Source organism: Chlamydotis macqueenii, chromosome 1 (genome assembly GCF_036417535.1).
Source record: "Chlamydotis macqueenii isolate bChlMac1 chromosome 1, bChlMac1.mat, whole genome shotgun sequence".
Taxonomy (NCBI): domain Eukaryota; kingdom Metazoa; phylum Chordata; class Aves; order Otidiformes; family Otididae; genus Chlamydotis; species Chlamydotis macqueenii.
The window spans coordinates 15,982,513-15,996,332 of NC_141556.1; the positions used below are offsets into that span (position 1 = coordinate 15,982,513).

General features: G+C 48.6%; 1 protein-coding gene across 1 annotated transcript in view; it reads right to left on the bottom strand.

The window, feature by feature from the left end:
* The window catches only part of LAMB1 (laminin subunit beta 1), a 46,011-nt gene extending 32,424 nt beyond the window's left edge, over positions 1–13,587 (bottom strand). The window contains exons 1-12 of the mRNA XM_086746639.1: positions 13,425–13,587; positions 13,070–13,239; positions 10,680–10,815; positions 8,664–8,737; positions 6,569–6,757; positions 6,393–6,456; positions 4,743–4,945; positions 3,294–3,414; positions 2,939–3,127; positions 2,424–2,603; positions 1,898–2,010; positions 832–911 (exon numbers count right to left, since the gene is read on the bottom strand). Coding sequence (XP_086602765.1) covers positions 832–911; positions 1,898–2,010; positions 2,424–2,603; positions 2,939–3,127; positions 3,294–3,414; positions 4,743–4,945; positions 6,393–6,456; positions 6,569–6,757; positions 8,664–8,737; positions 10,680–10,815; positions 13,070–13,239; positions 13,425–13,461 — 1,556 coding nt within the window. The 5' untranslated portion in view covers positions 13,462–13,587. The remainder of the gene's footprint in view (positions 1–831; positions 912–1,897; positions 2,011–2,423; positions 2,604–2,938; positions 3,128–3,293; positions 3,415–4,742; positions 4,946–6,392; positions 6,457–6,568; positions 6,758–8,663; positions 8,738–10,679; positions 10,816–13,069; positions 13,240–13,424) is intronic.
* Between the last annotated feature and the right edge of the window lie 233 nt (positions 13,588–13,820).

Sequence of the window (13,820 nt, forward strand, 5' to 3'; positions counted from 1 at the left end):
CCAAACTCCCCCGGTCTCGTCCCACGGGCTTCAGTGGGAAACAGTTCATCCATCCCCTTGGGAAACTTCTGTGGCTTTAGACAAAAGCAGGATGTTTCAAAGGGTTTGTAGAGAGAAGGAAAAAAAACGAGCAAAGGAACGTGCTGCTGTTGAAGAGCCTGGAGTCGGACATGCACCAGCACCCTACCCAGCACCCCTCTAACCAGGCAGTTAAGCCAGGACTTTTCATGCTCTTACTGACGAATGCATCTTCAAAACCCACACTTTTCTCTGAAAAATCTCCACCTCCCCAGTGGGCACTTCTAGGCCCACATCCCAGCCCACGCAGCACCGCTGGGGCAATACAGCAGCACCGTGCAGCTGGTGTGCTTCCCCCAGCACTGGTGGACAGACAGACAGACTGACTAAATGGTCAGTTCAGGAGAAAACCAAGAGCCAGCCTGACTGCCCATGTCACCGCCTGATTCCTGCTTTGATCTCGTGACAACAAAGCTTTGACATGGACCATACCCCAGGTTACGGCCAAGGCACAGCTCAAGCCATGGCTGGCTCCTACCCTGGCTCACCAAAGGCAGAGCTACACCAGAACCAATTTTACATGTTCTTCTGCACCAGTGGCATAAACGGACGCTGCTCAGCATGCAAAAGACATGGATGCATCTGCCACCCCTTGCTTGCAATCAACACTTGCCACTTTCTGCACACCGGAGCAGGAAGATGGTCTCAAACATCCCCCTCCAGAGCACACTGAGCCCTGGATGTTGTGGTTGCAAACAAAGCAAAACTCGCTGGGGTGAATGATTACAGAAGAGTAACCAGGCTGAGACTCACTTGTTGTTCAGCGCTCCTCCCTGGTCGCAGTCGCAGGGCCGACATCCATCCATGTCATTGCTCAGGCCCCAGTGCTCAGGCTGCGGGAGGAAACATCACCAGTGCTGTAACCTAGTGCCAACTTAACCCCATCTACCCCAAAGGCACATTTTGAAATACTCAGCATAAGCTACCACAGACTGCCCCCAATCCATGAATGTGGCTCTCCTGGTTGTGGGGGTACCCTCATAACCTCCAACACAACCTCCCCTCCTGCTCCCCTTGTTGACTATCACAAGGGCTTAAGAAAACAACATATCTTTCCACCTAGCTTTAAAAGCAAGATTCAGGAGGATCCAAGCTCAGAGACCTCACTCCTACTGCACCATTTACACCAGTTCGGGCTCCTGACCCATGATGGGCTTGGAAAACCACAGCCCAGTACATCACACCGCAACAGAGTCAGATGTGGGGCGGTGGGGCTTTGTGCGAGGCACTGCCCTTGCAGGGCTGCTACTCTGCAACTTGCTTGCTGGACAGAGGGACAGACCTGTTTAGCTTTTCCATGTAGTTCACTGTTAGATAAGATAGCCTGTCAGTGTTTATATAAACACATCCAGTTATCCGACAGTGTGTTTCTATAACACTCCTGCACGTATAAACACTATGGAAATGTATGTGTATGAAATAATCCCCACCTAAAATAATGGCCTGTAGAGAAAGCATTTTTTTTTGGTAACACTGCTCCTCTGACCATTTTGTCTTTCACCCCAGCGAGGGCTCCGACAGAACAGTCCTGGATCCCTCATTTTTCACAGAGCAACTGCAACAGGCATCCTAATGCCCAGCACCTCACTCTTTGCAGTCCCAGGAATTAATTTCTGGATGCCCTTTTCTGCCTTGACGTGCCTCCCAGCTGCCTGTGCTTCTCAACTCCTGACATCCCGAGGTGCCCACTCCAGCCTGAATGCCGGGCACCTGCTCACAGGCAGGCAGAGACAGTGGCCAGCACCTTGCTCCACGCTTTCTGCATGCCAACCTCCCTCATACCAGTGTCTCCTCATTTATTTTACAGTAAGCCACTTACCAGGCAGTGATTGCACTGCTTTCCTGTCACCAGGCGCTTACAATAGCAGTTTCCTGTCTCCGAATCACAAGGATTCCCGCCAGGATGGGTACCCAGAGGATTACACGCACAAGCTAGATTGGGAAATACAAACAGGCAGGTCAAAACACTGGAGTTACACTTTAGACAGTATCCAACTTGAATATTTACATTAAAGCTCCTCCTAAATTCCCCAGGACAGATATTTAATTGCACACTTTGCCCACCGCCCATCCCAGTAAAACTTCCCTAACTTAGAGACTCATAATTAAAAACAAATACGGAGGATTCTGCTGTTTCCACTGAATGCACTAGAAGGATCAGCTGGGGAACTGAGTTTTAAGGACGAGTGGACTCCAAGCTACAGCAAAGCTACAAGAATGGTTTTTCTTTAGCAAAAACATGAAACAAAGGAAAAAAACTCACACCACAAACCAACTTCCCCCGGCTCTAGCAGCTCCTCAAAGAGCTTTTGATCACACATAAAGGAACATATGTTTTTACTCACACTGACAGCCCGCTGGGTCATCAGCACTCAGGCCATAGAACCCTTCTTTGCAGAGGTCACAACGCTCCCCTTCGACAAATAATTTACAACGGCATTGTCCAGCAATGAGGCCAGTGGAGAAATCGGTGTAGCGATCGCAGATGCCACCATTTTGGGAGCCAGCTGGGTCACAATTGCAAGCTAAGAAGGAAGCATCATGTGTGTTTTATTAACTGTTATAAAAGAAAAAGCCAAGTCTCACAGTGAATTATTTAAACTCAGCTGCAGTGTAGAGGGAGTGTCATGGGTTGAACATGTAATGACCAGATAAATTTCCAGGCTCTTTAAGAGGAAACAAAACCCAGCCAGGCTCACTAAAGACCCCCAAGACAACCACCTTCCCTCAAGGATCTTTGTTCAGGAGCATGGCACTGGCTGAAAGGCCAGTAAATCCTAAATTCCCTAGGGAAAGCCCTGGGGGTCCACGGTCGGGATGCCACGGTCATTCCCACCCGGAGGAGCGGGGCTGCACTTACGCTCACAGACATCGGGGTCCCGCAGATCTCTCTCCGGGTGCTGGAAGTAGAAGGGTTTGCACTGCTCACAGTTGCGTCCTACAGTGTTGTGCTGGCAGTCGTCGCACACTCCGCCGCTGGTATTCCCCGTCGTCATATACACGGCCATGTCAAAGTGGCACTGGCTGGAGTGGCCATTGCAGTTGCACTCTGTGACAAACAGAGAAAGCAAAGAGTCTGGTCCCAGGGGAGATCCAAGTTTGCAGAACAGGCACATCAAAGTCAACCAAAGAACATGCAAGACTATATACTGTCACAAGCTCCCAAATAACAGCATGTAATGCTCACACCAGATCCACAGTTTACTCAAACTCACTTTTGCATGCATTACTATTGCGGCCTTCAGCAGGTCGCCAGGGCAAGTCATGGTAGAAATCCAAACACTGCTCACAGTTTAACCCTTTGGTATTATGTCTGCACATGCAGTGTCCGTGCACCTGTCATTAAGAAAAATAAAGAGAAATACATTGTTGGTTATAAAAGAGGAAGGGGAAAAAACCCTCCACGCTCCAATTAATGCAAAATACAGCTAGTGCACAAGGGATATACTTGTGCAGACTCTAATGCACGTAACTGCACGTAAGAGAACATAAAGGGCCACAGGAGCCTTTACCTGCCAAGGTAAGAATGTCCTCATACAAATTTGTCCTGTCCTTACTGGAACTAATGCCTGAATAAATGCTTTCAGAATGAACAAGGAAAGTACAGTTCCCCCTAAACAATCACAAAAGCCTCTTGGATGTAAAAATTAGCTGTTTATTAGCTGTTAATTAGCTATCAACATGCATCTAGTTATACTGGCACGTCAGTAGCCCAGTGCCTTCTTTCCAGCCCTACTTTGGTTCTCGAAGCAAAAATAACAGATGGTTTGGATGGGTTTTATCCATCAGCCTCAGACTTTGCCTTCAACATGCACAGAACAAGCACTAAGCAGACCAACAGTGACTGTGTAACAGCCGCTGCCTTAGATGATGGGGATTACAACCACTGGAGCCATGATTTTGAAGTCAAAGTCAGTCCTGCTGCTGCTGAGACGGAGACACTCACCAAAACTGCAGGGCAACGGAGCGTACCCGCTTGCCAGCATCCCACGGCCCCTGGGGCAATCCACACAACCTCCCCGTACTCCTCCACGTTTTCATCCAGTTAATAGCTCACTCATTAACAGGGGTGCTATTACTGCTTGTCAGGCAAAAATCATGGGGAAAAGCAGAACCCAGAAGGGATGTGGCACTCATGCAGCAACATACAATGCAGGCAGCAGGATTTTTCACTCAGAGCCTGCTGTTAATTAGGGCTACAACCTCCACTTCTCAGCTGGCAACAACCAATATAAGCGCAGGTCATGTTTGATTCACAAAGGTATTTCATCCTTTGACGCCTTTATTCACTTCAATTTTAGGGCAATCAAGTTGACACACACACACGTATGCACACGCGTGCGCGAGCACACATGCATGTCTCTAGTCTCATACGGTTCCACTTCCTTTCTGCATTCTTGCCTTTTAATTTCATCAGCTCTTTAACATAACTAGAAAAGGAACACTAAACTGATTTTCACCTAATCTGAGCTCTCTGTGCTTGACTGGCACCAATAATGACAGACATGTTTGCTGAAGAGGAATAGTTTTAATGGCTTTCTTGTTTGAAAATTAAGGGTGGGGACTGGTGGGGGCAGAGTGTCATCTTTAAATGTGTGTTTAGATGGCTTAAAAGAGGCACAGACAGGAACAGCTTTGTGGAGAAGAGAAAAGTGACTATTTACCATTCCTTCTACTTCTTCGTTAAAGCCATCCACTGGCGCACACTCGCTGGCGTGTCCGTAGCAGAAACAGTTCCCGCGCACCACCATGTCGTAGATGGCATAGTAGTACTTCTCCCTGATCTCCATCCTGGAGTCCAAGAGATTGTCTCCCAGTGTGTGCAGCTTGGTGAATTTGACCCTCAAATTCGTGATCTTTAATAGATCTGCAGGGGACACAAAAAAAAAAAAACCACCATTTTGGAATTATTTAACAGATATTGTACTGAATGGCAGGAAGCCAGGAGTGACTTCCTAAGCACGCTTTCTACAGGCATATTAGATCAGATTTAATTTTAGCACTTATGTACTATGTATGACATCACTCCATACTCACAAACTAAAAAAAATCACATTTTACTACAGGTTGATCACTGTGTAAGTATGTTTCAGCTTAATTAAAAATACTAGTCTAGTAAAAATACTAGCCATACTAAGATGGGCAAGGACCTGCTATTAAGGAACCACTGACAAGCAGACCAGGAGCTTCAAGAGTTACGAGCCTTTTGGAAAATATCATTGTTGGAAATAAGACATGAATATATTCTTTCTTATATGCCCAACTTTCCTAGCGAATATAATTAGTTACATCTTGCTGAAAGAAGCAACACCCCATCATTGACCAAATACAACTGACCAAATACAAAGGAGAAGTTCTCAAAGGATATAATCCATGGGAAGACAATATTGCAGCAATTAATTCAGTCTACACATTCACTTTGATATTATGAATCTTGTGTAACTTCTTATAGTCTTCAAACTAGGCTTCAAGCCTATGAAAGCACTTCAAGCCTATGAAAGCAGAGTATCTCTCATAGTTTCCCCTTAAAAACTTCAGTTAAAAAACATTCAACTGATAGAGCAACTAGCAGACACTTCTACTTCAGGTATTGTCTTCTGCTCCAGCTAGCTTTACACTGAACGACACAGACTGAAACTGCGAATAAATATTAAATTGGAGGTCAAGTTTAGGGCCAAGCAGTGCAGCTCCCTACTCAGGCCAAACGCCCCACAAGGTTTCTCTTTGAGGCACATTAGAGCACCTCTACCTCTGCATTCCTGGATTGTCACTACCATACATGAACGCTACAGCCATTTGTGTTTTATGACCACACCTGTGTGGTCCAGCCACGCAGTGCTACCAAGGCCAACCATTCAAAAATCATGACTCGGGTGTTCCAGAAAACAAAAGTCAGCCCCTTTGATTTTAGCTAGAAATGCAAAATGATGTAAGTATCTTTGTTGTTCTGTTTCTTTGCTTTCTGAACACTGTACAATTAAGGGATCATGTTCCAAGGTTTCCATCAGCAACTGCATGTATTTTGGGGAGGAGGGTCTTTAAGGAAAATGATTCCCTGAGCAATTAAGAAAAGGACCAACTACAATGACATGTGTAGGAGCAATCACTTGAGTTGACAATGCTGATTGTCATGTCCCAGCACATCACTGTCTGAGTCATGAAAAGAAGCCATACCACAAATGTATTCATACGGCTTCAAAACTGTTACTGGGGCTAGTGCATGACTTTATTTGTAGCTTACTGGTTTTTGATCAGTAAGTAAGGCAAGTAAAGAAATGCTTTCAAATGAGCCTGGAAGATAACTGCATACATACTTTGAATCCGTGGACTGTACGGATCTTCAATTCGAAAAGCAGGATCTAAAACACGATATATCACCTGGAGGAAAAACGGTACAATTAAATATTCAGCTTTAAAAATAAGAGAATCCAAATTTGCATTGAAAAAGCCTAAAAAACAAACATATCTGAAAAAAAAAAACCTCTCTGACCTCTCCCTCCGTTGAAGGTTCAATGTCGGAGTATCGGGAGTCACAAATTATATCATCCACTTTCTTCATGGGTCCAGTTGAAATCCCAGGAAATGAGCTCTCACAGTCATATGCAAAATACCTATATACTTGCCACGTTTTTCCAAAATCAGATGATCTTTCTATCAACATTGCAGCAGGACGGAATGTCTAATAGTAAGAAAACCAATGGAGATTTTATTCAGTTAATTATTACTTGCATTTACATCAAGCGCTTTCAAATGTGAGCAATTCACATGTCTGGATTTTAATCTCTCTCCCTGCAGTATTTCCAATATTTGGAAATATCAGAAATATTTTTCTGCTGATAACCCACTTTCTGCTTGGAGGCAGATCTTTGAAAAAACACACATCAAACCACAGATTATCCATCTTTAAAAAGACAGCGCTCAGTGGCCAAGTACTTAAACATGCTTACAATAAATAAGCAAACTTTTAAGTTTTTGGGATTCGAAATCCTTTCTCAAAACTGAGGGTTAAAGCAGGGCTTTAGGGAGACAAAAAGCTTTTTTCAACTGCTTGCGGAAAGCAGCACAGCCTTCTTCCTTGCTGCAGCTGCTTGCCTAATCTTCTGCAAAGGACCTAACAGGTCCTCTCCTGCCCTGGGGACCGGAGGCCACTTTCAGCACTTCCCCTCCAGGTTTGACGCCCAGAAGTTATTGCTGAACAGTTACCTCTGATGCTCAGAAAAGCCCTGGGATTTCCCACTTCTCTTTGTCTGACCACACCACCTTCTGCAGCATATCTGCCATCCAGTGCCAGCCATCCTCTGTGCTGCATTAAGAAAATGTTCCTCTTTAAGGAGACTGAGAGGTTCAACTTCATCCACTGTTGCTGCATTTGACCTCCCCAATGCCCGCTGACCCTACTACCGCTGGCCTCACCCATACTCTGGCAGGCTGCGTTCCCTTCAGACAAACCACTATCCTTCTGACCTCCATGTATTCAACTCCAGAATAACTAGCTAATGAGATCTGTAAAAGATTAATCCTTCTGACCTAGAAATCTCATGTTTCAATTTATGTGCTGCCTTTCAAAAAGCAGATACCAATTAACACCTGGCTTTAACACCTACCAAGCAATGCCAACAGTCTCCTCACTAGTTTTATGTATTCAGAAGAGGTCTTCCCGGAGCCAAGCACAAAAGCATTTCAGTCACAGCTGGTTAAGAACTTTTCTTTCTGCTTCCTGGCTGAAAATATCACTCAGCTTACAAACTGGTATCTCACCCAACAAAAAATGCAGCAACCCAGAGGTAAGGCACCTCAAGTGTCTACCACACAAAGTCAACTAATCTTTATTAAAACTATCCTTCCCCTGCAGTCTTCCTCCTGACGGGAGACCAAGCCCAGTGCCACTGGGGCATGATGGCCACAGCACCTGCATTGGGTCAGGGGTCTCTTGCTGGGGAGGCCAGCAGAAAGGACCCCCTTCTACCTCGGCCACCACCCTGGAACAGCGCAAGGAACCAGCTCTCCCATAAAGCAGATGGGTGAAAACTAAGAGATTAATTTGTCTGCATGCGAAGCGCAGGGATTTAGCCCTGCAGGAACTGCAGCCCCTCAGCTGAAGGCTGCCACTAGTGCATGCCTGCGATTTAGGATGTACGGGACATCCTCTGGCATTCCAAGACATCTGTTTGTAAAGAAACAAAGACACTTTGTGTCCAGATGTTCCCTCTTCCTGAAGACCTTTCCCTTTGCCAAATGAAAACCGATATCATGGCCAATTTTTTTTTAAGAAGAAAAATCTTTGCTACTACATGATTTAGCTAATGATCTTCTAGAACACAACCACCAGAGACACCAACACAAACCCCAGCTTCACTACCACTCCTTCTGCAGCCGCACCGGAGTCCAGACACAAGTCCCAGCTCAGCCTTCCTGCACGACTTCAGCAGGAGTTAATAATGGTCGACAGCGCTAAAAAAATCAGGCAAAACAGCTCAGAAAAAGCCCAAGTCCCAAATATCAAACAGATGTGAAGGACTATGAGATCTCTTATTTCCTTGTGTTTTGGAGTTCAGGAGTTCAGGGTAAGGCTGTGGCTTCCTTACCTTGAAGGTCATAATGAGATGAGTGAAATGAAATTCAGCCTCCAGGTTCAGCTGGATAGTCACGTTTTCCAGACCTGCAGGGGCAGAGAAAAGAAGTCGTGCAGCAAACAAGGACACCCGCCAGCCTCTACATGTAAATTTTGCCAAAGCTCCTTGCTCTGGTGACGCAGGGACTCTTTTCTTTGCCACTTAGCTCTGTTGTCAAAAAGGGACATGAGGGTTAGCACATTACTGAGGTTCAGGGGAGACACCACGGACTTGCTGAAGAGCGTATTGCACATGGGATTCCTGTGCGTCATCGGCACCAAACATGTTACCCACAAAGCGTGAGGCTGCATTGCCGTTATTTCAGACTGCGTAACATGCCCAGCATCACTACATGTACAGTAAGGATGGGGACCGCTATGGGCTGGATCCTGGCACCCATCTGGCAGCACCAGAGCTGCGGGCTTCTGCAGCCCTGCAACCCCAAATCTCACCGAGGGCTGGTGGGGACTGTTCCCCACCTCTCTGCACTCGCTCTGGACTCTCCTGTCCATCCGGATGCAGGAACAGTTCCTTTACAATCTGTTTTTGGAATACCCCTGAAGCAACTATCAGAGATATGCTTTGCAATCGTGAGGGCTAGGAAACTGGCAGCAAACAAAAGGTTTTCCAAACTCTGCTGTACAACTACCTACAGTCAAGGACTCTACACAGAAAGGAAGAAAAACACTTACAAATATTATTTGTCATGTGAAAAGATCTCTCAAAACAGCTGGATGCTAATTATACTGTAGCTAGAAATGAAATAAAAATAATCAAGATTTATAGAGAGGAGAAAGGATAAGCAATGAAAAGAATACATCAATAAAGTGCTTAAACTTTCAACCAGCTGTAACATTATGTGGTGCGTGCAGCACCGGTCCCTTTTGCTGTGTGCCTGAAAAGAAGAAAACATGAATTGGACAGAAAGAAGCATTTGTTTTTTATTGTTGAAGGACATTTTCATGACCTTATGAGCTAAGAACTTTTCTCTGTGAATGCTGCCAAGCCTGTTACAAAAAACATGAATTATCTGGAACACTAGAAGAGAGAAGCTGGGGACAAGCGGCTTGCTAGGCTGATAGTTAAATGTTTAAAAAGGATTTAGTGAAAACTTTCCTTAGCAGGCACCAGCAGTGTTACAAATATTACAATTTTATTTTAATATACAGTAAGACAGCTTCTGCCAACACATTTGCAGAAATCTCATCCTGTCCAGCTGGCTTTAAGGCCTCAGGGTAGGACTGCTGTTTGAGACACCTCGACGCCTTGTTTTGTGTATGAAGGCATGCCAAAAGCATAACCATAAAAGTAAAAAGAACAGAGGAAGGATTAAAAAAAAAAAGCCACCAAACTAACATGCTTTTTTTTTTCTTCTAACTACCTGGCTTGTTTCTGGTGTTCATTTTACTGCTTGGCATAGGGATACAGGAATTCAGGGAGCTCAGGAAGGGGAAGGCTGTTCGCAGGCTAGGAGATGTCCCCGGCTCTGCTCTCTCCAGGGGCAGGAGGGCAGGGAAACAGGAGGTCTACGGGCAGGACGGCGGCCCCCGGCTCTGCGCCCAAACCTCCTCCTTCCACAGGCTCCCTCCAGCCCAGCGGCGCGGGGAAGCCCTGCGGTGCTTCCTTGGCAGCGCCGCCCCGGAATATTTACTCCTGGAAGGCTGCTCTACTCCCGCTGCCCAAACACGAGGGAGATCTGGAGCCAGTGTGGGAAACTTTTCTCTTTAGGAAAGGATTCTTGCAGAGCAGTGAGACGGCTCTTTCCAACGCTCCCAGAGGGCTGAGGGGCTTCCTTACGGATTAAGGACCGCTCCAGGGCACACAAAAGCAGCCAGTTTTACTCAGCCCTCCTCGAACAGCATGATCCTTCACAGGGCAGTAATCACCACGCCAGAGATAACAGCAAACCCGCAGGTACCCTTAAACAAAAGGAGGGAAGGCAGCTCCCAGCCCTGGAAATGGCTCCCAGACAAACCTCCCACCCCATACCATTTTCTGACTGCCACCAGAGCTTCAGGCGATTTGGATCGAACGTGGTGACGACATTTTCAATGCGATGACTGTCAGGATTGAGAGTATCATGGAAGGGATCCTCAGAGTCACATATGAAACATTTTTTGTCCTCCTGAAACAACAAAATGGTCAGCATTACTGATTTTATCCGTGGGGTAATAGTTGTTTCCTGCAGATAAGAGCATTTTCCATTCACATCACATTCCACTCATTTTGCCTGCAGGAGTCATCAAAGGTATTTTTTTGTTGAAACGATAAGTGTATTTACCTTTATGAATTAATGCAAATTGCCAAATGGAAAATATGCCAGGAATTCCATAAACTTTGTTTTTAGGAGAAGTATGCTTTCTATTGAAATTGCAGTTTCAGGAAATCTCTTCCAGCACACGTATTTTCCAGCAGAAGTCAGAACCCAAGGCAGCATCTACAGAAAACTGCTGAATTGCTTCTGTACAAACGTAGACATGCAAAATTGCATCTTCAGCAACTTCTGTGAAACAGCATTGGCTTTTGGGAGCTGGCTTGGAGGTACATGTTCTCTGCACTAGGGGTGCCTCCAGCAAGGCTCCGTGCACGTCAAGGGGCCATCAGTGATTTAGCAACAGAGCCCCTTTCAGCTTGGGGTTAACTTTACTCTGAATCCAGTTTGTCAAGCTCCAACCTAAACCTTGCATCTTTGCCTGCGATCGCAACCCCAAGCTATGCACATAAACCCAGTTTGAACACACAAGGTGTGCCCATAAAAAAAACAGTTGGGTGCAAGTCTGGCATGTGCTGCTTGGGAAAGCCGGACGCTTCTTCACCAGGAGGACAAAAACCCATCATGACTTACCACTACGAACAATGCTATTTTTTACATTGTCCTGGTGCCTAAGATCTCCACTTTCTAATTTGGCAAGGCAGGATGCGAACCGAACCAAAAGGGAGGATTCCTGCCCAAACCAACTCGCAGTTTGGCAGGCTGGAGGGGTCAGAGAAGGGAGAGGAGCACTGCAGCGAGGGAGGCCCGGCACACCAGCAACTCATCACTGTCAAAAGCTACACAGGCACCATTCCTCCAGCGGGTTTACGGAGACAAATGTGACGCTTTATCAGCCAAGAATGCAAGAGCTGGCAGATCTGCACCACTCAGGCTTTCCATTTCACCAATTTGGGCTTTGGCGGCTCTTCCCAAGCCCAGCACGTCACCCCCCCCACAAGCCCCCGTAGATTCCTCCAGCTGAAAGGACAGCAGGATCACGGGTCCGGGAGGAAGGTGTCCCCTCCGGCCCACTCCAGCTCCCCCAGCACCACAGCCCCTGCCTCATGCCACGACTTGCTCCTTCTCCCACCAACACTAAATCTGAGAAGGCCCAATCCTGCAAATCACTCTGTGTTATTAGGAGGATACTCGGCACCTTCCTGTGATTCCTTCAACACCACCTCACGGTTCAGAAGTAACTGGGGACATTCCAAACGCCAGACTGGGGCTGTGATATCAGGAACGAGGGCAGGCGTGAACTTCTGAAGCGATGCTTTTACTACGGCACTTCAGCATTTTTTGAGACAAGAAAATGTAACAAAATGTCTTTGTTATTTTGTTCCACCAGAGATGCTGGTGTCGTTAGAGTCAATCCCCACATACTCGGAAAATGTTCCAGCGAAGCTGAACCCCATGTGAGATCAAGTATTAACTCTAGTAGACAGAGCAGTACAGTAAAACTAAAGGCGATGGCGGGGTTGGGGGGGAGATTTGGTCACTTCGAGGCACAAATGGGCCAAGTGCTGCAGCCCCTCGGGCAGGGCTCCTCCTGCTTCCCGTCCCTTTCCTTCTACGCGCCAGGATCCGGCCCTATTGTCTGGGCAGTACATTCGGCCGGAGATTATCCCCTTACTTTCAGTTCACCAGAGCTCCACTCCTAACCCACGTTTTACTCTTCTCCACCATCCCTTCCCTCTCTGAGATTTTAAGTCTGGCGAGCTGCTTCTGGCTTAAAATATTAACGAGCTTTGTGTTTTCCACCAGATGCGCAAGACAACCTTGTGTGCATCCCTTCGCTTGCAGGCCATACAGATGTAATTACCCGACGGGAAACAGCGGCCAAACGCTGCCCGGGCCCTACAGACCGCTCTCACTCAGGAAGCTGTCTAGACGGCTCCGAGCGAGTCTGAAAATGAAATTTTTAATTGAACTCACTGCGGCGCATTCCTCCTGCCGAACCTGGCTAAAGAAAGGGGGAGTCGGGAGCCCAAAGCCCCAAGGGGCTCCCCTGGCCCCGGGCTGCTCTGAGGGGGCGCTGGGGTCCCGCACGACGTGCCCTCCCCGAGACACAGCCCCGGGCGGGGTGCTGCCCTCCCCAACCCCTGCCCGCCGTCGAGGCGCTGACCTGGAGGTGGCTGACGATGCAGTAGGGCTCGGGCTGGCGGAGGCCGCAGGTGGAGGAGGCGGAGAGGCGGGCGGCGCGGCCGATGAGCAGGTCGCCGGTGGCGGGGTAGCAGCTGCCCTCGGCGCAGCCGTAGCTGTATTCGGGCTCCTGCGCCGCCGCGGAGGACAGCGCTGCGCGGCCACGGAGGGAAGGAGAGGAGAGGGATGAGGGAGAGGAGAGGGATAAGAGAGAGGAGAGAGGGGGAGAGGAGCAGGAGCGCGGTCAGGCTGGGCGCGCCGAGCCGCCCCGGCGGGCGATGCAGGGGCTCGCCCAGCCCGCCGTGCCCCGACGGCGGCGGGAGCGGGGCGGGAGTTACCGAGGCAGCAGCAGAGGTACAGTGACAGGCGGCCCATGGCGGGCGGCGGACACCGGCGGGACGGGACGGAACGGGACGGGGCTCCCCCTCCACGCCGCCGAAAGCTGCTGCTCCAGCTGCTCCACGCAGGCGCCGCAGCTCCCCCCGGCTCCCGGGGAGCGGCTCCGCGCCGTCGGGCGCCCCCCGGCCCCCCCCACTCCCCTCCTCCTCCTCCGCCCCAGCCGGGCCGGGCCGCCTCACGCGGCCCCTCCCGACCCGGCCCCCCGCCCCCGGGGCGGCCCGGCCCCGCCGCAGCGCCAGGCCCGGGGGATGGAGTGGGGAAGCGCCTGCCGTCGAGGAAGGGTAGACTTGGGGGGAGGTGGGAGGGGGGCTGGGATTTCCGCCCCGCTGCGACCG